At 47.2% G+C, this 23,114-nt stretch overlaps 1 protein-coding gene across 1 annotated transcript; it reads left to right on the top strand.

Annotated features, from left to right (window-relative positions):
* The first annotated feature begins 9,109 nt into the window (after nt 1–9,109).
* Nucleotides 9,110–17,855, top strand: DMRT2 (doublesex and mab-3 related transcription factor 2). Its single transcript, XM_089913259.1, has 3 exons — nt 9,110–9,664; nt 11,245–11,347; nt 13,441–17,855. The coding sequence occupies exons 1-3, from the start codon at nt 9,131–9,133 to the stop codon at nt 14,496–14,498; spliced, it is 1,695 nt and encodes a 564-aa protein (XP_089769385.1). The 5' UTR covers nt 9,110–9,130; the 3' UTR covers nt 14,499–17,855.
* Nucleotides 17,856–23,114: the final 5,259 nt, after the last annotated feature.

Raw genomic sequence — 23,114 nt, 5'->3', positions numbered from 1 at the left:
AGGAGTAACTGAAACATAGAGAGGTCACGTGACTTGTCCAAAACTTCTCAGGAGCCTCAGAAATGATTTGGGGTCTTCTATGCTTTCAGAGCCCAGGCTGGTTTACACAGCTTCCTGTAATCTTTGCATTGTGCGGATTTGTCTTGGGTCATTTCCTAACTTCGGGGTTTGGGGGATTGGTTTCCTGCAGAAGCAGCTGGGACTTAGGTCTAAGTAACTACTGGTGGGAAGCATGCTGGAATGGGAGGCTTCAAATTCGGATCTGGTTTCTGTTGTCCTAGCCCTGTACCCTGGACAGCACAGCCTCTTGGAACCTGCATCTTGAACTGTAAAATGAAAAGCTGTGACGAGTTGATAACACCAAGTTGGAAGGGTCTGGCATGGAATCTGACAAACGAATCTGACAAACGGTGGGCCGTCAATAACTGTGATTCCTTCTTCTCCTTTCCGTCCGGGGAAAAGTAATCCAAGAATCAGCGCAAGAAAGCTCCCTCTCCAAGTAGACGCTTAAAAGACTAGAAGGAGTAGGATTCAGAAGCCCCCAGACAAGCAAATGACCCCTACGGTCTCTCCCTCCTTCGCCGATGACCCTTCAGACTTCCAATCGATCACTGTTCACCACTGACCGCCGACCCCACCTAGAAAAGAGGGCGGGAGGGCGCGAGGATTTCACGCGGCTGGTGCGCGGTGCTGCTCGGGTTCCGAGGCCGCGGGACCCCGGCGCCTCTGGGTCTCCGCCGTGTCTATCGAGTGCTGGTTGGCGCGCCCCCACGCGGCTTCTTGCCGCAGGGAGGATGCACCCACCGCTGGTTTTGGGGAAGCTGGATCCTTGGGCAGTGGCCCCGCCCAGGGGGTCCCTGGCATTTGGCAATGCAATCCGCTGGGGACCACTAGACACTGTGGGAGGATCAAAGCATTCTTGCGGGGTCCGAAGCACCCGGGGTTGCAGTTTTGTTAGCCTGGCCTCACCTCGCCAATAAATCTTCTGCAAAAGAAGGGGTAGGGGTGGAGGGCTGGGGGCGGGGGCGGGGGGTTGGTGGCCAGGATGTGAGGACAGGAGTTTCTTGCACCTGCACTCTCATCCCGTTAAATCAGTTTGAAGCAAGTGACATCTCCCCTTTGCCTGCCCCCTTCGAACTCCTCATCTCTTCTCCCTTAGAACACCCTCCTGCTGGCTGGGGTCAGCGTTTTCAAAGAGAATATTTCCTCATGGCTCTTAAAGTTTATGTAGCACTTTGTTATAAGGGGTGCGCCCTCAAGCTGAGCTTTCTTCTTTCCCTGTCCCCTCTCTCTCCTTCCCACACACCTCCATGGAGAAACCTTCACACAAGCCTTTTTCATTTTCTCACTCCATCCAAAAGTATTTTTAAAAATATGGGAAAGACCTTTAGACGTAATTTGGTTCGTCTTTCATTTTGCAGAGTAGCCAATTGAAGCCTAAAGGAGTGATGGTGAGTAAATTGGCCCAAGGTCAAGGGTTACTTTAGTTGGCAAAACAAGGGCTAGAACAGAATCCCTGGAGAGTCTTCTACTTTTCTTCACTAATTATTTCATAGAGGGAGAGAATCTCAAAACTCAGGCAGGTCAAGTACTATGTATACAGAAGTGTCTGTGTTTTGGCCGATTGGCTTCCAGACCTGTGATCACACTTCAGTCGCTTGGATATATGGATGGTCGCTTGCTATCCAGGTGAAAGCAAAGACAGAGCCCAGTATGGTTTGATCTTCTCTTCTTAGCCATTCCTACCTCCCCCCAATCCATCATGATGGACATTGTGGAGCATCTGTGTTGTGCATATCACACTGCTGGAATCTTCTACTAGGTTGGGGTGAAGCTTGACCATAGGGATGCTTCTGATGGAAATTGAGAGGAATTCCTCTGGCTGGCAAGGACACATTTCAGGGAGACTTCTGGGCTAACAGCAAAGGAAATGTTTGGCCTTCTCCGGAGCCCAAACTCAGACCCCAGAGGGAGCATATCACACAGGACAGGGCTAGGGAGGCCTGTTTGAGTGGTCTGGTAACTTTTTTGCTTAAAATCCGGCCATACGGACCTAATCTAGAAGTCACAAGATCATAGAACCTTGATGACATGTGAGAACCCTCTAAGAGTCACTTGAATGAGTCTGCATTGGATCTGGGCTCTGGGGACCTGCATCTTTTGTGAAACTATTGCATGTCCCCATCTTTCACTAGTTGACATTTTTGGGTTTCATTATCACATTTTTAACTAGGATTTTGATTAGGATCAACAACGGAAGTATGGAGGAGCAGAACTGTCACCAAAATCAACACCGAAGTTGGTTTGTTTCTAATTCTTTTTCCTCCCTCCTCTTCTTCTTGTCCTTCTTGGACTTGCTTCATGCCTCGAACTTATTATCTGAATCATGATAACCATCACATGGTAGTTAGCCTTTGTTATTGATGTTAATGTCTAAGAAAGAACTTGGAAACCACTGAAATTTACTGCTCACTTTCGTCAAGGAACCTGAGGCCCAGGAAGGTGAAGAGGTTTGCCCAATGGCTCCTGCCATGGATGAGTTAAATTTTCACCATAGTGCCTGCCCCGCAAACACCTTGCTTTCCTCCTCCTTTCTACTTGGTAGTTGGATTGTTGGGAAAATATGGAAAGTCATTTGAGTGTGGTTAAAATCTGCCCCCTAGAAACATGAAGGCCCCATATGGGATGGGAGTAGGGGTGGACAGTTCTCAGGGTTAAGGGTTCACCGTTAGGTGATCATGAGGCCTCCTAGGGGCTGCAGAGAGGCCCCAAGCAGGAGCTCTCTGTGCCTCCTGATGTGGCAACAAGCAAGGACACCGCCCCTGCGATGGAACCCAGGCCTCAGCTACAACCCTGAGTCTCTACCTCCCCTGACGACCATTTGGACCGGGTACTACGAAGTCAAGGAGGTCTGCGGTTGCTTCATCTCCTAGCTGCTACTTGACCCCCAAGTGAATTGAGCCACATTTCCCAGCACGGAGGATGGAAGCTGCCTGGGGGTTGGGGCGGGTTGGCTGGCGGATGCTTGAATGTTCTAGGATTGCTTCACACAGCCGGCATCTGACTCCGCATCCCGCCGCAAAGGGCACATTTTTGTTTGAATGGTGTGAAGACATTGAGGTGGAGGGGGGGAGTTACTTGGCCTCTTTGGTCCCACACAGTCACTATGGAGCTATGCGTCTCCCTGGCAAGTGCCGTGAACTTCTGTAAACTCAATTTTCCTTTCCGTTTGTAAAACAAGGAGGCGTGGACTAAGCGCGTCCCTTTCTGTCATAAATACCGGTGATTTAAACCTTGCTTCCACGGAGGAGGGATGAGAGCCCAGATCGCATTGTCCTTTTCTATTAAGCTTTTTTTTTGGACACACCGAGCAGGGAAAGGGAGAGTTCTCGGAGAACGGTTATCTTCCGCAAGCTGCCTCATCCCCCAACGCGCCCCCCGGCCCCCCCCACTCCCCCATTGCTTGTGACAGGTCGTATATTTGATTACGCAAAGCAGATTGGGAAATCGTATCTCCGCAATCGCATCTGGGATTATTTATTTAGCCCGGTCCACAGCCGGTCAAAGTTGTGAGACGATACAACATGAAGAGTAACTTTCCGCGAGAGGCGGTGGATTCGAGGTTGCCTTCTGGAAAGAAAACAGCCGTAGCCAGCCCCAGCAAAGCACTCCTGCCATGCCCAGGTGTTTCCAAAAACCATTCATCTCCCCGGGCGCTCGCGGCAGGTTGATGTAGGGAGGCCACTCAGCCTGGCGGTGCGGCGCAGGCCTCACAGGGCCTCGGAGGCTGGGAAGTCGGGCGAGGTCCGAGGAAATCGGCCTCGAATTTCCCGGCCTCGGGCTCTCCGCAGGCCAGTTCCTTGAGTTACAATGATACAACTAATAATAAAAAAAAAAAAAACACCAAAAAAAACCCAAACAACTCCCAAGTACTGAGTGCTCAGTCTGGGCGGGTCACCGTGCCAGGGGGGGTCTACACACACCACCTCCAGTAGGGTTAACTTCATTTTGCAGTTGTGGAGTGAGGTGCCGAGGCAGTTTAGGATACTCCTCGCTCTCCCGCAGCCGAGGAGCAGCAGATCTGGCATCTTAACCCCCGTGAGCCTGCTCCGAAACCCTGACGCTCAGCCTCCAAGCCGGACTGCCTGCGTGGAGCCTGGGCCCAGAAACCCCGCTGCATTCCCGCGGCCCGGCCCTCAGTGATCGGGTGGGAGGTGGCCGGGCCAGGTTGGGAAGCTAGACGCCCTGGAGTCAGATCCCAGCCGGCGTGGCCACTCAGAGGAAGGCGGCGGCCGGACCCGCTGGGATTCGTAGCAAGGAATTGATGGGTGAGCGGGGGCCAATCTGAAACACGCTTCTCCCCCCGCTCTTTTTTTGAGAGTAGAAAAGAACCGCCACACACACACATTTAGAAAGAGGAGAGAGGGAGACTCCCCGTCCCCCTTTTCCTGCTTTTTTCCTTCAGGTTCCCTTGCTTGACTCGGTGGGGGAGGCGGGCGCTTAGGACCGCGAGTGTCCGAGCTGCATGAGAAGGTGAAGGGGTGCGGGGTGAGAGAGAATTGGGGGAAAGGGAGAGGGAAGAGAGGGGGTCCCTCAGCGACGGCCAGCTCTGAGAGACGCAACCCCCGAAGCCGCCCCCACCAGGGGGGACTGGCAGAGTCAGTGGCGGCCCGCTGCTTTGTAATTTACAAGCAGGAAGCCCCAATTGCACTTCGTAATTTGGTGTCGGTTTACAAGCCCAAAGGACTTCTGTTTCCTCACCTAACAGGTCCTCAGTCACGGCCTGACCCCTTTTAAGACAGGGACCTGGAGGAAGGAGCTGGATTCTTTGCGCCCTTGCCTTTCAGTCAAGCTTGGGAGGCATGCCGTGGCCCGGCCCTCCTGGGGCTGCATGGGCTACCACAGCGGGCTAAGCAAACGTTTACTGAGCTCTACGATGTGAAGACTATCCTCATTATTACCGTCTTCACAGCCACGACAGGCCAAAGAAGGGCATTCTTCCCATTTTGCAGATGAGGCAACTGAGGCCCAGGGAGTTAATCAACCAAATCAGGTAGTGGGTGGAACAACCAACAACCAGCCTGGAGCCCAGGCTCTCTGACTCCTGTTGCCTCTGAATATTTAGTTTACTAATCAGTTTGTGCAGTCATAAATCCCCCTCCCCAGATTATCCAGACGATTTCTTATTTAATATTAGAGTTCCTCAGGCTTCCCGAGACTCGTCCCAATAGAAAAACCTCTCTTTCCCCACCCGACTCCCACACCATTTCACCTCTCAGCAATTGGTGGGATTGTGATTTTCTGGAGCGTTCAGGGCCAGGGAATGGAGTGTAATTCAACTGGATCACGATTACAGCTGCATGCCCGCAAGTACCGCAGATGGGGTGCAAGGAGAATAGGACGAGATGGGGGGGGTATCTGGAGATGGGCAGGGAAGCCTGGAGGAAGCAGTGAGGCTGTAGTGTAGATTTTTGATGGGGGGGATGAGTGTGCAGTGAAGGGATTGGTCCTGGGCCCACCCACCTGGATCCAGGGAGCCCCACCCCTCCAGTAAGTTCCTGGGCACTGCTTTCCCTAAGTCCAGCCGGACACTGCGCAGGGGAAGGCACAACTGGCTCTGACTTCTGAGGGCCTTGCTCTCGCCATAGGCTTCCAGGAGCCGCCCTCCCCCCAACTCCTATCCCCTGTCCTGTCTTCAGCCCGCACAGTTTACTGTACGCAAATCCCACTTGTTTTCTCCTTATGTGGCAGCTTTTATCACTCGAAGTAGTTCAAGGGCTGGCCGTCTTGTTTATTTTCTGTTTAGGAAACAGCCTCTTTCCCCTCCCATTCCCTCCTGGTTCCCCTTCCCCTCAATCTAGCGACCCCAAATTTGCTCACCTACTTTTTTGTGCCCCTCCCCCTTCCATCTCCCCTAGGGTAACCACTAGTTTAGCAAACTTACTTTCTTGATTTTGTTTCTTAATATTCAAGATAACTAGTGAAGGGCTAACGATTTCCTGTCCTCCGCCTCTCCGTGCCCCTCGCCCCGCCGTAAAAACAATAAATAAAATAAAAACCCAGCCTGCCAACAGCTTGCACACGCAGCGGCAGTGGAGGGGGTTTGTAGTTTTCTTGCGCGTCGCGGGGGTAGAAGCATTGAGATGCCTGTTTGCAAAGGTAAAAAAGCTACAGGGGGAGACGCAGAAGGGGAGGTCATGATGCCAGGTACCAAAATCAGAAAAAAGTGCAGGGGAATAAAATAAAAAACACGAACCCATTGTGAGTTTTTCTGGCGTGGAGCGAAGGGGTCGTCAAAGTTTGAGACTTCAGAGCAGAGGCCGACCTAGGACCTGGGTGCTCACCAGTCCATTGCCCTCCCATTTCGTGACCCAGGGCTCCTCTTTCAATTTCAGTTTCATCGTTGGAAAACGGGGGAAAATAACACACTTCTGCTGCGCTCAAGAATTCAAATGCTCTAACATAGGTGAACAAATGCACATTGATGAATATAAGAAACTACGCAAAAGGTAAAACTCACTGGTGTTATTAGGTGGTGCCAAACGGGAGGCACGAACAGGTCTGCTTGATTCTTTGTCCTGTGTTTGAGGGCACACAGCTCCCAAGCCACCCTCCCAGACGCCCAGAGCCACTGAGCATCCAACAGGAGTATAAAGAACTGTTTCTGCACTTCCTTCGCTGGGCATCGAAAGCGGCTCTGGGGAGAAGAACCCGCACAAAGGGAAATCCCAGTGCCTGGTAACTAGGGAAGAACTTTCCACATCGCCAAAGGATTTGGAATACCTGTGCCTGCGGCACATCGCGTTAATTTCACAGTAGTAATTCCTAAGCTTCCTCGTTCCCGCCGCTCCGAGCCTGGTTAATTTCTAACTTTCAGTAATTTCCTTCGTTTAACAAATATATAGGGGGCCTACTATGTGCTCAGTGCATTGGTACTCAATTTTCTAATCTGTCTCCTAAACAGATCTTAAGAGGCACTGATTATTTAAAGGTGTAAGTAGAAAAGCCTCTAAGTAACTTTAAATTTAGTTCAAGAAATAAAATGCAGCGTTGAACTAGAAGACTAATTTCCTCTTTCAGGATATTGGAAACATAACTGTTACTAAACATTTATGTAAGAGATTAATGAAGAAGCCCCTTTTCCCCCTTATAAATACATTCATGAATACCAAAAAGTCCTCTTTAAAAAAGAGCTTCGTTTTAAAAAATGCTTAGAGTGAATATATTGTCCTTAAGTCTCTTAATGGCATGTATTTCCGTTCTCCCCCAGATCAACTCATAGGAATTCATATAGAAAAATATAAGTGACGTAGGTGACTTGGTGACCTGCCTGTCTCACGGGCGTAGTGAAAATTAACGAGGAACCACTTTGCACCTTGAAGATGAGTGGCGATAGCCACAAAAGTATCTACAGTTCGTAAGTCCTCTAAGCCGGTGCTGTGGTGCAAGGTAACCATTGATTTATTCTCGCAGGAGAAAGTAGGATGCCGCCGTGCACTTCTCTTATTTCCGCATCTAGCTTTGGGTTAATGATTGAGTCCCAGATACACCGGTGATGCTGATGACGTAGCTTTTCCGATCTCTGCCTTGTCGTCTGTTACTTTCTCTTGAGGACAACGCGATTCGTAAGCGTGTGTCTCTGCTATTTTTTTAGCCCGCGAGATAAATGGCGACTCCCGCCGGCGCCGTCACACTTCGGTTTTAACCTCAGGACAGCCTTCCCGGCTGCACCGAAGGCCGCGCGGCAGGATTCTGGCGGAGCGCGGCAGGAGGGGCCCGGCGGACGCGAGGAGGCGGGGAGCGCCGGGCCAAAGCGCCTCAGCCAATCAGCGTGCACACCGCCTGACACCCGGCCAATCAGCGGGCGCAGAGCTCGGGGGCCCGAGCGGATAATACTAGGAAAGGGAGCGGAGGCTGGCGACTACTGTGAGGGGCGCTGCGTCGCACGCTACTGCGTACGCCCGCCTGCCACGGGAGCTTGCGACCTGAACCTGGTCAAGGCGGCCCAACGTTCCCGCCCAGCTAGGGACAGAGGAAGCCAAAAGCAGCCTCAGCGAGGTGAAGCGCCCGGGGCTGCTGAGGACAGATCAGAACTTTGCAGAGTCCGGGATGTGCGGGGCGAGGTCGCTGAGGATTTGACTCACCTTCTCCATGCCCCTTCTCCTCTACTCCTCATCCACTGGGCTCCGGGCCTCCAGCTGTCAACCCCCGATTTCGTGACAGGGTGTGGCAACCCCGATTTCTGTTTGCAAGCACAGCCAGCAGCCCAAGAGCAAGGTCCCAAGGCTGGATATCTTTTGCCTCGGCTGCTTAGCCGGGGCCTCAGAGTCTTGGTGAGTGCTGTGATGTAGCTGGGGTGTCAGAGAGGGCGAAGGGCGTGAATCACCTTTCCTATTTTACTTGTATGTCTTGCTTTAAAGTGCAAACCGTGCCCGATGTACAAGAGAGCCCACGTGGCTTAGCTCTGCGGGGCTGAGACACTGTCCATTCTGGACGGGGGCGTTTGCAGCTCCGTGCCCAGTGTCCCTATGGGGCTCTATTGGCAGCAGAACAATTTTGGCTTTTAGTTGACTAAAACTGCGGTGTGCTGGGGTGGGGGGATTGGGGGAGGATGAGAGAACCTCTCCAAGCCCAAGAGGGGCTCCTTGTAGTGGTGCAGGAGGATGAGAGGCGTGTGGGAGTTGTAGGGTGGTACCTCGCAGGGTCCGAAGGGCCCTTGTGATCAGAAGGAAAACAGTTCTTCCATTGACATTTTTATATTCAGCATGACCATACTAGTTGGGTATGGGTAAACCTGATAAGTGGCCAAGGCCAGCCTAGTTGGACACAATACTTCTGTGTGTGGTCAGTGCGTTTACCGAGGGCCTTGTCCCCAAAGCGTGTGTAAAGCCAAAGAGGGCTGTGGTTAAAGGTCAGGCCTAAAGATTCAAGAAATGCACGTGTGGTCTGGATGTGAAAGACATGTAGAGAAGTGGGCTCCTCGAGGGGTCGGAGGCGGGCAGACCAGGAGTTCTGGGCCCAAGGCCCGGGAACGGTGCCTGACGGCGGCGGTCGGTGGGTCTCTGGTTCTTTTCCTGTCTCTCCATAGCGCAGGGGACTCAGCGTAGGCCCGGGCGAAGCGTGCTGCGCCATGGCGGTCCGGCAGCCGGTTCCCGCAGTGGACTGGGAGATCGACGTGGAGAGCCTGGGGCTGGAGGAGGACGGCCGCGAGGCGCCGCCGCCCACGCCGCCCGGGCCCAGCCCGCCGCCGGCCGACAGGGACGGCGAGGATGACGACGACGCGGAGGACGAGGACGACGACGACGCGGAGGACGAGGGCGATGGCGAGGAGGCGGGCGCGTCCCCGGGCGTGCCGGGCCGGCCGGAGCAGCAGGATACCCTGGCGCCGAGGCCGCCTCCGGCGCCGCAGGCCTCGTCGGCGCCGGCCGGGCCCCCAGAGCGCGGCGCGAACGCGGGCGGCGGCGGCGGCGGCGCGGAGCCGCGCAAGCTCAGTCGCACGCCCAAGTGCGCGCGCTGCCGCAACCACGGTGTGGTGTCCTGCCTCAAGGGCCACAAGCGCTTCTGCCGCTGGCGTGACTGCCAGTGCGCCAACTGTCTGCTGGTGGTAGAGCGGCAGCGCGTCATGGCCGCCCAGGTGGCGCTCCGGAGGCAGCAGGCCACCGAGGTGCGTACCTGCCGGCCCGGCTCGCCCCCGCCGGGCTGTCTGGGGACGCCGTGGGGGTCGGGAGTCGGAGGGGCGCGCTCCGCACACACCCGGGCCCGGGGACTCGAGGCTTCTGGCACTTTCTCAGAAGGATGGTGAAGACACCTCTGCCAACGCTGGCCTGCAGGGTCGGGAGGGAGGAAGCCGTGGCCATCGTTGGGGAACTTGGCAGAGAAGATTTTGTATTAAGAAGCAGGCAGAGAGGCCTTTAAAGTGGTTAGTCCCGTTCGGTACATTATGGGAAAGGTATTTTATATATTTTAACGTTTACTCTGATGGTGTTGGGGGGAAGAGGACAGAGGTTGATGCAGTGCACGACGTCCATTGCCGTATTACCCGTGCTGATCGCGAAAAAGAACCACTTAGCACGTAGTGCTCACGGCGCTTCCGCAGTCACGGGCCATTTAGGAGAGAGAGAGATACGTGTCCTGCCCATTTTACAGAGGAGACCAAAAGTGACGTGGGAATTTAGAAGAAACTTCTAGCCTCGAGAACTACCTAAGAACCAGTTGACGGTTCTCTGTCATCTCTCACCGCGGGTCTACGGCTGTGAGGAGAGCCTGAATCTTCTTTAAGAGAGAGGTTTTTCTTGAACCTGGCACTGAATGTTTCCTTGTGTCCCTGCACAAGCGCGCTCACAGGAGGGAGGCTGCGCGGGCCTGCTCGCACTCAGGGCGCGGGAGGAGTTTTGATTTTTACTTTTTGTCGAGAAGGTGCTGGGGAGTGGATCACCGTGCCCGCCGCAGGCAGTGAGTGACCCTCATGGGAAACCTCCCAAGGGCCTCGGAGAGCGCAGCGCCCTGGACGCCTGAGGTGCCCCGACCCTGGGCTGGGGCGCGGCCCCCTCCCGTGTCCCCGCGTGTGTTGCACCGAGGGCTCTGAGTTCCCTCGCGCTCCCTGCGACCTGCTGGGCGGGACGCGGGTGTAGAAGGGCCCAGAATTCCACCGACCGGGCGGTGACAGAGCGTGCGCCCGTCTCCTGCGGACTCTGAAGGTTTTGTTCGCCTTCAGGCGTCCCAGTCCCCCAGTGAAGCAATCCGGAGTTTTGGCCAGGCCCGAAAACTTCTGAGTTTTCTCCGTCAACCCCGTTCCCGGTCCCATCCGCCCTACTGCGGGGAGAAACCGGCCCCACATCTCTGGCCAATGTCAGGTCCCTGGCGTCTTCGGCCCCGAGTCTGGGCTCCGAGGATGCAGCGGCCCGCCGCAGCTCTCTCAGGGCCAGGCTCCTAGCATCTCATCCACTGTGGATTTCACTTCCTCCCAGGCTGGGCCCCCACTTCTCGCTGCAGGCTGAGTCTGGGCCGACTCTAGCAACGCGGCCCCAGGGAAAGCCGGGGCCCTGCTCACCAGTTGGAGGCTTCGGACAGAGCTTTTAGCTCATTGTCCTGGAATTAAGCGGTGCTGATATTAATTCCTTTAGAATTAATTTCACATGGGATGGGAAAATAAATACATTTAGAATGAGGAGAGTTGCTGATGCCTCTCCCTTGTCTCCCACGTTTTTTTCAGGGCATTATTGATTATGTTTCTTGTGTTTACAGGACAAGAAGGGGCTTTCCGGGAAACAGAATAATTTCGAGCGCAAAGCCATGTATCAGAGGCAAGTCAGGGCACCCAGTTTGCTGGCCAAAAGCATTTTAGAAGGTAAAGAAAGCAACGCAAAATTATTCTTTAGCCTTTTAAACCATGTTCTGAGTGATTCTCATTATTCAGGCACATGGCATTTCCATTTACATGTGAAGGAGCATTCTGAGGGGGAAATGCTTTTTTATTGGAAACTTTTGCAAGGATATCAGGATGTGAGAAAATGAATCTCACATACCTCCTGAGGTTTTTATCACTGATAATTTTTTCTGCTTAGTAGTTAATGGGTTAACATGGAGTGCATATGATATTTGCCCTAATGTGAGGGAGGTACAGATACACTGCCAAATGATCCCAGAGCAGATGTCCTGAAAGGAAATAAATTTTTAAAAAAGAAATCTTTAGTTGTATTTGGAGCTAAATAGAGTGAGTCAAGTGAAGAGTTTAACAGCTACCCACACCAATAAAGGCCTTTAGTCTGGGCGATCCAGCCTTTAATCCCACTCTTTTTAATTGTATTCTTTTCCTCTCTGGATTATCTACTTAAATTGCAGTTATTCCACACTTCATTTTACCATTTTGACAGTCGAGATCATAGAATCTGGAAGAGGTTTTGAATACACAAGAGAAATGGAGGTTGAATTTGAATAGAGTGAAGTCTTCATGTGTTCACTTTCTCTAAAGCCTGGGAATACATTAATTTTTCTTAAAATATTACTGATTTTTTAAAAGCATCTCTGTTTGGGTATGGAATTTATTTATTGACATAATAAATAACATTGACTATCTTTCACCGTTTAGAGAAAAGGAAAGTTTATATTTGCTCTAATCACTGCCATTTTATGCGTCAGGTTGAAAAGCAGATTTTTTTTGGTTTGTTTTGAAGTAGACATTTGTATTCTGTTTTTTCTTATGTGGCTTCTGAATTGAGTTGTTTCTGGACAGGTTTAAAAGTTTGTTCATGTCTTACCCTGTGCTGTATACTTCTGACCTTAGAATGGCTTCTCGTGCATTCAGAATGAGTTTGGTTACAAACTGGGTAAACAGATTTATAACCATAGGGACCACACTGATAAATTGAAATTGTGCCAAAGCAACTTGAGAAGTGAGAGGACTAAGTGGAATAGAACATTCAAGTAAATAACTTCCTGGCAAAAACTTACCATAGAAGTGTACACATTAATTTTCAAATTTTATTTTATTTGCAAATGAGTATGATGGGTTTGTCACTATGTAAACACAAATATCACAGTGGATCCTTCAAACAAATTTGATGGTGGTGAGTGCTTGGGGATGGTGAAATAAAGTATTTTATGCTGCCAGGAATTCTATTTATGTTATACTAATCTTTGTTTTTGACTTTGTCCCTATTTATAAAATGTATAATGACTTAATCTAGGTTCTAGTGATTGCTTGTTCAACCATTTTGGTATCTGGCCAACGTGATTGGTACTGGTGAAAAATGTTTTAGACCAGTTATTTTCAGTATAGCAGGGGATCCCCCCCACTTTGTTTGTTTGTACTGATAGTCAGAGGTAGGGGTAGGGGCCTGGTTAAATTGTTCACTGCAGAGTCTGTTTAACTAGTTACCAGCTCTTTTCAGTTTTCTGTGCTTTTCTGTTTCCTGAAGTCTTTCCTCTTTATCTCTTCACTAATCTGCTTTAACTTTCTCTTTTTTCCTAGTTCTCCTTGGATTATTCTACAACTGTAACAATGTGTACATAATGATCCAACTTTAGAAAATAAAAGTGACATCAGCTCTAGGTATAGATATCTTTTTTTAATAATTGAAAAAGATGACATGGATAGTAATAAAGCATTGATTGAAGCGACATGAGCAGCCTTGTCTCTTAATGTATAGGAGCTTGGGGAGAATATTAAAATTTCAGCCAGTAAAGTATGCCTGTCAAAGTAAACAAACCTATCACAACAAAAACAACAACAATAAAAAGTTACAGTATGGATATCCTTCCCTGTGAAGGGATCTATTCTAAATTGAACCCATACTTTTGCTTTCTGTATAAAAATACTAGTGATGTGGAACTGTAAATAACTGTCCTGCTGATTTGCAGTGTTTCTGTTACCTTCTGGATTCCCAGATTTTTCCTCATCAGATGTTAATGTCTTTCATGTGCAATGCTTGCTTATTTTAGGCTACCGCCCCATTCCATCAGAGACTTATGTGGGAGGGAGTTTACCTCTACCTCCCCCAGTAAGTGACCGGATGAGGAAAAGGCGGGCCTTTGCTGATAAAGAGTTGGAGAACATTATGCTGGAGAGAGAATATAAAGAGAGGGAGATGTTGGAAGCTTCCCAAGCTGCTGCCTTATTCCTGCCCAATCGCATGGTACATGGTTCTGAGTACAACTCCTACAAAAGTGGCTACAGTCCCACGCCAGTGGAACCACCAAGCAAAGACTTCTGCAACTTTTTGCCCACGTGCCTTGACCTCACCATGCAGTATTCAGGGTCTGGGAATATGGAACTAATTTCTTCCAATGTCAGTGTGGCCACGACCTACAGGCAGTATCCCCTGTCCTCGAGATTTTTAGTTTGGCCCAAGTGTGGCCCCATTAGTGACACCCTCCTCTACCAGCAATGCCTGCTGAATGCTACCACGTCAGTTCAGGCCCTGAAGCCTGGGGCCAGCTGGGACCTGAAGGGAGTACGACTGCACGATGGACTCGGAACAGATCATGATATAATGCCACCGAAATTGGAAGGCTCTCTGGTGCCGCCTCACACTCCTGAGGGCCAGATCTCAAGAAGTGACCTTCAGGGTCACCAGGCCGTCCCCGAGAGGTCTGCGTTCTCTCCACCCCGACGGAATTTTTTGCCCGTTGTTGACACGGACTCCCTGGCAGCTCAAGGGCACGTCTTAACCAAGATCAGCAAAGAAAGCACCAGGCACCCTCTGCCACTTAAACATAATCCATTCCACTCATTATTCCAGCAAACTCTTAATGACAAATCAGGTCCCGAGTTGAAAACATCATCTGTCAAAGAGGCCTTTGAAGAGGCCCCTAAGAAACCCAGAGAGTGTTTAGTCAAGGAGAACCAGAAGTACACATTTACAATAGATAGATGTGCAAAAGACCTTTTCGTAGCCAAACAAGTTGGAACAAGACTCTCAGTGAATGAACCGCTGTCATTTTCTGTTGAGTCTATTCTTAAGAGGCCTTCGTCTGCCATCACTCATGTCTCTCAGTGAAAGGCTGCTTAAATGGGAAGCTGGATTTTCTGCAGTCTCAGAGGATTCTTACCAGTCACTAATTTTTTTTCAAAGAAAAAAGTTGAGATGCTTGTATAAAGAAATTTCTAATGTAAATGATGATGATTTTAAAAAATTCTATATATTCTTAATGCATGTACTTTCCCTTACCACATAAATATATTTAAACTTAAAGATGGATATTGCTGATGTGCAAATTGTGAAGTTTCAGGCTTTACATAGCATTTCAAAAAGCAATAAAATTGACACTGTCTTCTAAAAGACCCAGAATTTGCTGAAGTAAATAGTTTCTCTGTCTAGGTGAAAAAGCTAGTGTCCGTGAAATGTGTTCTTTATTTTTCTACGATTCTGTGTATTTTCAAGTGCTCTTAATGGTTGCTGGGGGCCATAGGAGAACACTTATAATGCCTTAGTTGTGCATTTTGGAGGACATGTAAATGTAGGTATTCAAGACTGAGGCAAAAATAGCTGTAAGGAGAACATAGGGAAGATTTTTATGTTTATAGAATCTTCATTTCATGTGGTTGGACAAAGTTGAATTGAAGAGCAATCAAGTTTAATATCTCATTTATACGACGACATGGGTTCTTGGAATGAGTCCCAGTTTCCTTCCCTGATGGGGATGTGTACGTGGGGCCTCAGGCTTCCTTTCTAGGTTGAACATTCATTCTGTGATTTTCAGGTTGCTGGGGGCCACAGAGCAGCTTCCCCAGCACATGGTTGAACCCCCTCTCAGTTCTGTGTTACTTTGCTCTTCCCTGGGGTCTGGTGACAGCAGGCAGTTAGCAGCAGGCCGAGTCACGACTCTCAGCTGGTCTGGGAGTCTCAGCTTTATGTGTCCCACATTTTCACCAGTGTCAAAGGTTATCAGTGTCACTCTCTTCTGAGATAAAAACATTTACTCTTCAAACTGCTTCAGCAGACAGTTGCCCAAGCCTGCAGATGTTTATCACAGCATAAGGGCGGCTTCTTTTTTAAGTTCATTATTACCCCCTCGTTTTGCTCAACAAAATGTTAACTATTGTTCTATATGATTGATAAAACAAGAGTAAGACATTTATGAAGGTATGAAATTCCTCCCTGAAGATCTCACCTGTGGACCTCAAATCAAGTTCTGAGATGTTATGGTCATTTCAACACAGGAAATCACGAGCCAGATATCCCACCCACCTCTAATTTTGCCATGGAGTGAGGTTTTACTTCCAACTCTGCTCTCATTTGGGTAACAAGAACATGAGGTGGGCGTGTGGGGTGTGCCAAGACATTCGGCAGTTTTAAAGAGTTTCTTTCTTCCTCTGGAAAACATTAACAATTATTTTTAAAATGACTTTTTTTGCTACTGATGAGCTCATGTAAGCCTCAAGGGGTTCCTCTGAATTGTTGCTTAAAATTAGCATCAATTGCAAAAACACCAAGCCAAACCTTAGATTGATTTTCAGTTTGTACTTGTAAAATAATACTTGGTTTTGTTGAGTCAGATTTACTTATTTTTACTATTGCAAAAGCCAGAGCGAATGGAAGTTTGCCAGAGAAAAAGAAAATGAAAGTGGGCAGAGATCCCAATAACTGTTGAAGATTCTCATTAAGTGGAAAAATGTTTTCCAGCCATGAAGCCCTGGTGTCAGAGACTGCAGTTGCCCCTCTGTCCCCAACCCCCAGTCATCTTTGTTTTATCTATACAGCTATTAATTTTTATCTTCTTACTATGAATTTATTTTTTGTGTTAAGTGTAAACTTGGCATTGAAACTAACTGCTGCAAAGGTATCAGGGGAGAGCACATTAGAGTAAACCCACATTAAAAAATCCCATTGAGAAGGCCTTCTCAATCCAAACATGGATTTTTCTCTTTCTTACTCTAATATTTGGAATACATACATTAGTCAAATGTCTTACCCTTTTGTGTTCAATGGACGTTTGGGGATATCTTTTCTGTCCTCTCTGTATATCATTTTAATCTCATTAAGTGAATCCAGTTGGCTGTGGGTATTAAGTGGTTTTTCTCACATTACCAGTGACCAAAATTTTATTGTTCTTGAACATTTATGCGGGTCAGTACTCTCCCTGGCGAATGTATTATACCATGCATTAGTTCTTCTGTAATGATGAGTTCTTCTTGGAATTTCAAACCTACCAAATCTACCATCAGCCCGTCAGGGAGAGCTTTGTGCTTGGCACTTTGCTTCTTTTAATCATTTCACTTGCATAAAAGCTACTATTTGGCTATATACAGTCTTCAGAGAACACTGTCATCTACATATTGAATTACAATTGTGGTTTAAGCATTTTTTATGTTCAAGACAATAAATGGATTTGGCTTTAATCATTTTTAAGAACTTAAGGAATAGTAAAACATGGACCCTTCCCTCAATTTCACTCACAGTACAATAATGCAACTTTAATAACCTATTTTCCTTCCATCTCAGCTGATCAAGCAGTTCTGAATAGTTTGCAACAGTGCTTCTCAAGCTTTGAGAATGGACAGTGAACCACCTGGGAATCTTGATAAATGCACATGCTGATTCTGTAGGTATGGGATGGGCCTGAGCTTCTGCATTTCTAACAAACTCCTCCCAGGGCATGCCGATGCTGCTGGTCTTCAGACCACACTTTGAGTAGCAAATATTTACAACATTTCTGTTATTTTAATATACATTTAATACACTCTTTCGTGGATTTTGGGTTCTAATGCAATAGAGTTATCATGAATAATTTAATATATATGAATAATTTAAAAAAACCATTTCCCTCCAAACCCATAGAAAGTACACCACCAAGAGTGAACCATAGTGTAAACTCTGGACTTTGGGTGATTATGATGTGACAGTGAAGATTCTTCAGTTATGACAAATGGACCAGTCTAGTGGGAGGGTCCACTAGAGGCTATGCATGTGTCAGGTAGGGGGACATGGGAAATCTCTGTACTCTGTACTCTGTCCCCTCAATTTTGCTGTGAACCTAAAACTATTCTAAAAAAATAAAGTCAGTTAAAAAAGTTTGCTTTCTTTCTAAACCTTTAGTGGCAGGAGTAGAAGACCTAGGCAAAGTCATGAAGTAAACAAGTTGCTTCTGTTCTCTCTTTTTTTAAGCCTAGAAGTTCTTCCAATTTGGTATTTTTAGTTATGATAAAATACACATAGCATAAAATTCACGATTTAAAGTGTACAGTGGTATTTAAGTATGTTCACATATGTACAGCTGTAACCACCATCCCTCTCCAGAACTCTTTTCATCTAGCAAAACTGAAACTCTGTTACCCATTAAACAATGACTCCTTGCTCCTCCCAGCCTTGGCAACCACCATCGTACTGTCTGTTTCTATGAATCTGACTACTCTAGGTACCTCATACGAGTGGAATCATACTGTATTTGTCCCATTGTGACTGGCTTGTTTCACTTAGAATATTGCCTGCAAGGTTCATTTCATGTTGTAGTATACGTCAGAATTTCCTTCTTTTATAAGACAGTAATATTCCATTGTATGCATATGCCACATCTTGCTTATCCATTCATCTGTTGATGGACACCTGGGTTGCTTCTACCTTTTGGCTATTGTGAATAATGCTGCTGTGAGCATGTGTGTATAACTATCTCTTTACCCTGTCCTCACTTCCTGATTTCACCTTCTTCCCATCTTCAGGAACTCAGTTTTCTCAAGTGTTACACCCATCCCACATTGCCCCTCCCCCAGCACGTGAACCATCTCCATTCTTCACCAGCCCTGCTCTGCCCAGAGAGGCTCCAATGTCAGTCGTGCACCTTTTAGTGTGAGTTTAAGTGAGTGTGTTATCACATCATCTTCATTTAAAAGCTTAATTCTAATTGTGGAATCAAAGACTTGCATTAACTTGTATTAAGAAATTTTCTGGAATGTCTTCTGGGACGTCTCAGCAGTGCCAAAGAGCAAAGAAATGGCTGAAGGTCAAGATGAAGTAAGAAGGAAAGTTCACCATTCCCTGTAGAATAGTAAAGACATCACTTAGTATTGAGTGATGGATTTTCAATTGGGACTAGAATTCTTGCCCTCCTGATTTTACTTATTTTTGGATTAACATTCTTTTTTTCCTATTCTAGGTCTGTAAGCTTAGGCTTATTTCCTTCTGGGGTCCAATTTGTAAGGCTGTTAGTTCTTGAGATGGCTGGATTCTACAGTTTATAAACTTTGATTTGTGGCACTAATATTTAATGATTGTACCAAGCTTTTATCATACTCTACCACCCTTAGTTATGTTGTTTTTTTAGCTTGCTATATCTAAACATGTTTAGAGCAGTTTTCTTTCACTCTCTATCTCTCTATTTTTTGTTTCAATCAGAGCTTTTAAAATGAAACTTGTAGATTCAGGAGTTCCCTGCAGGCAAGCAGAATAGGCTTAGCCTCAGTTCCCCCAGTTTGCTGTGAAACTCAGGCTTGATGACAGTAACCATGAAATCAACAAAGGACCATCATTCTCCAACCCACACACTAAAACAATGAAGAACCCAGTGCGATCCACAAGCCAGAAAGCACCTAAACATTTGCCATTGAATGATGACTTTGCATGAACGATGGGCAAAATCTCAGTGAAAAACAAACACAAAATACCCAGCACTGTCTTCTGAGATAATGCATCTGCAGACTTAGGGCAGGCAGAGAACAGACGATAGAGCTATGTGGTTTTGTGATTGTTTATGAAATTAAGTTCAGTTTAATGAACATCTATTGAGAACTTTCTCTGTGCTAGATACATGCTGGTAAGTGAGCCTATGTTATTTAGGTTCTTTTAAGTAGAAAAAAAGAAGACAGAGGACTACTCAAGTTATTTACAAAAAAAGATTTTATTTTAAGGTGAGATAAGGAAATAAGGAAGATGGAAATCTCGACACTTAGCAGGTCTCCCAAAGACTGGAATATGGTCTGGGCACTAGAAGGTTGTTCAGCTCAGGTCTAGCAACCTTACTTCCTTGTTGTTCCCTTGGCAACTAGATGCATGACCTAGGAAAAGTACCAGAAACTGGTAGTTGTCTCTGCAATAGCTATTCTCCTCTTCTTTAGTAGCAGAGCCCTGGATTTATTTGGACTGGCGACATGCCCAGCTAAAAGGCTGCATTTCCAGCCTGGTTTGCATCTAGATGTGGCCATGATGAGGTGGGTGGACTTCAGGACATCTCTCTAACAGGGACTGAAACAACAAGGATGAGCACATTTGGATTTTTTCTCTTTTGCGTTCTTTCTTCCTGGAATTTGGAAGCATCCTGTAGCATTTTATGACCTTGAGGTTGGCAGCCATGTCCAAAGGAGGTTGGAGCAGAGAAATCAGAAAAGCCTAGATGCCTGTTCACTTTGAGGATCTGCTATAGCAGCCCTGGATTGCTTTCCTCTGTTCGTTCATCTTTTATGGGAGATAATGACTGTTTATGCACATGAGCCATTGTCACTGGCTCTTGGTTACAAACAGCTACATGTAATTCCTCCTGATAAAGGGGGGGCTCCTCTGTTGAAGCACCTTCTGGTTGTGTCTGCTTTTCCTCTAGTTCCCACTCTTTTTTCTCTGTTTTCCTTCCCATGGGGGCTTCTCTTTACTATTATGTCTACGTGCATCTTTTGGCTTCTTTCTCTACCATCTATTGTTCCGTCCTACTGTAAGCCCTTCCTTCAAACCTAAGAGTGGGATCTGATGAGTTCAGTTAATTCTTGTTGTCTTCTTTCAGCCAGGCCTTATGGGTAAGGTACCTGTACTTGGTCTCTGTGAGGAGTCAAGTGGTATAAGCCATGGTGATCTTCCTTAGGAAACCCCTCAGTGCACGCCTGGATGTAGTGGGCTCTGACACTTTGCAAGCATTATTTCATTTAATCCACACAAAGTTTAACTTGTGAAGTAGGTATAATTGTTATCTTCCTTTTACATATAAGAACACAGGCTTAGAGAAGTGAAGCAACTTGCCCAGGACCGTACATTAGGGACATGACTGTGTAGGGAAGAATCCCAGGTCATTGGAATTTCAGAGACTGTACTCCTAACCACTGTCTTACACGACCTCACAGAAATGAAAAATGGCTCCTTTCCCACTTCCACATCTTGGTGTAGGAGGAAGGATAGAGAGGTGGAAGACCTGAGTTCTGATTCAGTGCTTCCTCTTTCTGTCCTTTTGCTTCTCCGGGTCTCAGATTTTTTTCCATCTGTAAAACAAGAGTTGATAAAATGGGCCTGGAAGACTTGGCTGTTGAAAGGCAGAGTGTGAATCCTGGCTGAACCACATGCTTTGCACGTGGCAGGAAGACTCAACAGAACCACTGAGCTCTGGTGGCTCTGGCCGATCTGTTAAGCCTGAGCTCTATCTGTAGCATTAATCCTCTGGAAAGAGACTCTTTAAAATCCACTTTATGTGGAATAAAGCTAAATTGTCCAGGGGGACATCTGAGGCATGAAGCAGAGGATGTGTTTAAGCTTTTACCCTGATGCCGAAAAGCCTCCAACAGGAAGCAGACATGGCTCATAGTCACTAAGTCAGCTCTAGTCTGCCTTTTATATGGCATTTCCCTTCCTTTCCCCACTCACTTAAATGACCAATATTCTTAATATGAACCTGTTCCCTTCGATTACTTCCAGGAGGCAGCATGGCAAACTGGAATGCATACAGGCTTGGAGTCAGGTTAAAGCTGGGTTTAAAATTTAGGTCTTCCTTGGCAAGTCATCTCACTTCTCTGAGCTTCCTTTTTTTCTTCTGTGCAATGGAGACAATAACAGCACAGAGAACTGTTAAGAGGATTAAGTAGTATAATGTATATAAAGGGCCTGATCCATAATCAAGTTGCTCTCCCCACCTTTGACCCATGATATTCCCTAGAAGGTATTTCCCTTCACCAAGAGCCTGTAACTTCACACAGCCTACAAGGAGAACTGCATGGTTTTAAAGACTAATTATTAACATGGAAAAATGTAGCCTCAAGATTCTGCAGAACTGCAGACTGTGTCATTTAATTTTATAACATTACAGTAAACATAAAATTATTATAAAAGCAAACACATGCAGGTGGAAATACACTATAATAAAAACTAGCCATTTTTGTACCCACTTGTAATATGGACCTCTTTTCTAGATTTTAAATTATTAAAAAAATAGGTGAAGAATGCACATGGTACAAGACTGTGAAGGGTATACAAGTGCAAAGTAAGCTCCTATATCCCCTCTGCGGAGTCAACTACTATTGCTCATTCATCACACATTTTTCCAGAGATAGTCTATGAATACGATGCCTGAATGGGAGATTACATGTGCATAGTTCTTCACCTTGCCTTTTCACTTAGTACTGTATCTTGGGACACATTCCATGCCAATTCATATTGAGCTGCCGTAATGTTGACTTAACGTGGACTCTGTCTTGGACTAGGTTCTTAGAGATGCCTTAATACAGTCAGCTCTCTGTATCCGTGGATTTGGCATTCACAGATTCAACCAGTGATCTGCTGTTTGGTTGAATTCGGAACCCGTGGATACGAGGGCCAACTGCACTCACTGTACTGCACCATTTTATATAAAGGACCTGAGCTCCACGGATTTTGGTATCTGCCGGGGTTCCTGGAACCAATCTCTCCATCCTGCCCCTTGGATACAGAGTGAGGACTGTATAAGATTTCACTGTGCAGATGCGGACACTGTGGCTTACAAGAGTGTGAATTGTTCAAGGTTGCAGGTCCCTTGATTTTCATTCCAGCGAGCTTTCCTTGTCACCAGGCTGTGTATGAGTGTAGGTGTATGCACACACATGTGTGAGCATATTGGCCAGTGAGTTAGCTGGTATCTACTACTTATGGTGTGCTAACTTCCATTTAAAAGTCATAATAAGAGTTATAGATACAAGACGGAGGGTGAGGCTTGAGTAGTTAAAGAATCTGCCCAAGGTTTCTGGTTCTCGCAGGCTCTAAAATCCATACCCTTAGGCACTGTTCCTGACTTTCTCTCTCCCTCTTGGAAGTGACAGGATCGGGAAAGTAGGGACAAAGGATGCAAAGTGGTGTCAAGTGGTTAGACATTGATTAAACGTAAAGTACTTCCAATAAAACAAACGACTTCGTTGAATCTTGAGGGGAAAGCACATTGTGTTGTATTGGCAGAGGCGAGGGTGGCTGGTCTTTAGGAAATATGGGTCAAAGCTGCAGGTGTGGTGAGGACATTATTGCTTCATGATGCCGGCCCAGTCATGTAGGTGTCCTCAAAATGACACTGCTAACTGACTTCGCATCCATAAGAACCAAACCTGTCAGCCAACCTGGCCAGCATCCCACTTCCTTTTTTTTAAACTGTGGAATGTGCCTCCCAGTTTCAATTGTGGCTTCTCAGCTTGTTGTGAAACCTTCCCCCTTCCCTCTGGAAAGTGCTCCCTTGTCAGACTTGCAGGAGAAAGTCATCTGAGCCATCCTCACTCACAGTGAAAACATCACTGTATTTCTCATCTATGTTATAGGTTCTGACTCCTGCAGGGGCTGCTTGCAAGACTGAATGCACAGTGGATCCTAAGGCTGTGTCCATGACAGAGTAGATTATGAACAGTAGATGACGCAGTAATGTGGCCACGGCCACGGCGGCCAGCTACCTCTGGCTGGGATCTCCCTTTTTCT

The sequence above is a fragment of the Delphinapterus leucas genome, chromosome 6 (genome assembly GCF_059928025.1).
Source record: "Delphinapterus leucas isolate spDelLeu-1000000601 "Yukka" chromosome 6, BTC_Dleu_Yukka2, whole genome shotgun sequence".
Classification (NCBI taxonomy): Eukaryota; Metazoa; Chordata; class Mammalia; order Artiodactyla; family Monodontidae; genus Delphinapterus; species Delphinapterus leucas.
Note: the sequence above shows the minus strand (reverse complement) of the source record. Positions and strands in the feature narration are given on the sequence as shown.

Coding starts and splice junctions, on each gene's coding strand:
- DMRT2 (XM_089913259.1), top strand. CDS start 9,131: ATGGCGGTCCGGCAGCCGGTTCCCGCAGTGGACTGGGAGATCGACGTG. Junction 9,665..11,244: donor GGAGGCAGCAGGCCACCGAG/GTGCGTACCTGC, acceptor TTGTGTTTACAG/GACAAGAAGGGGCTTTCCGG. Junction 11,348..13,440: donor GGCCAAAAGCATTTTAGAAG/GTAAAGAAAGCA, acceptor TGCTTATTTTAG/GCTACCGCCCCATTCCATCA.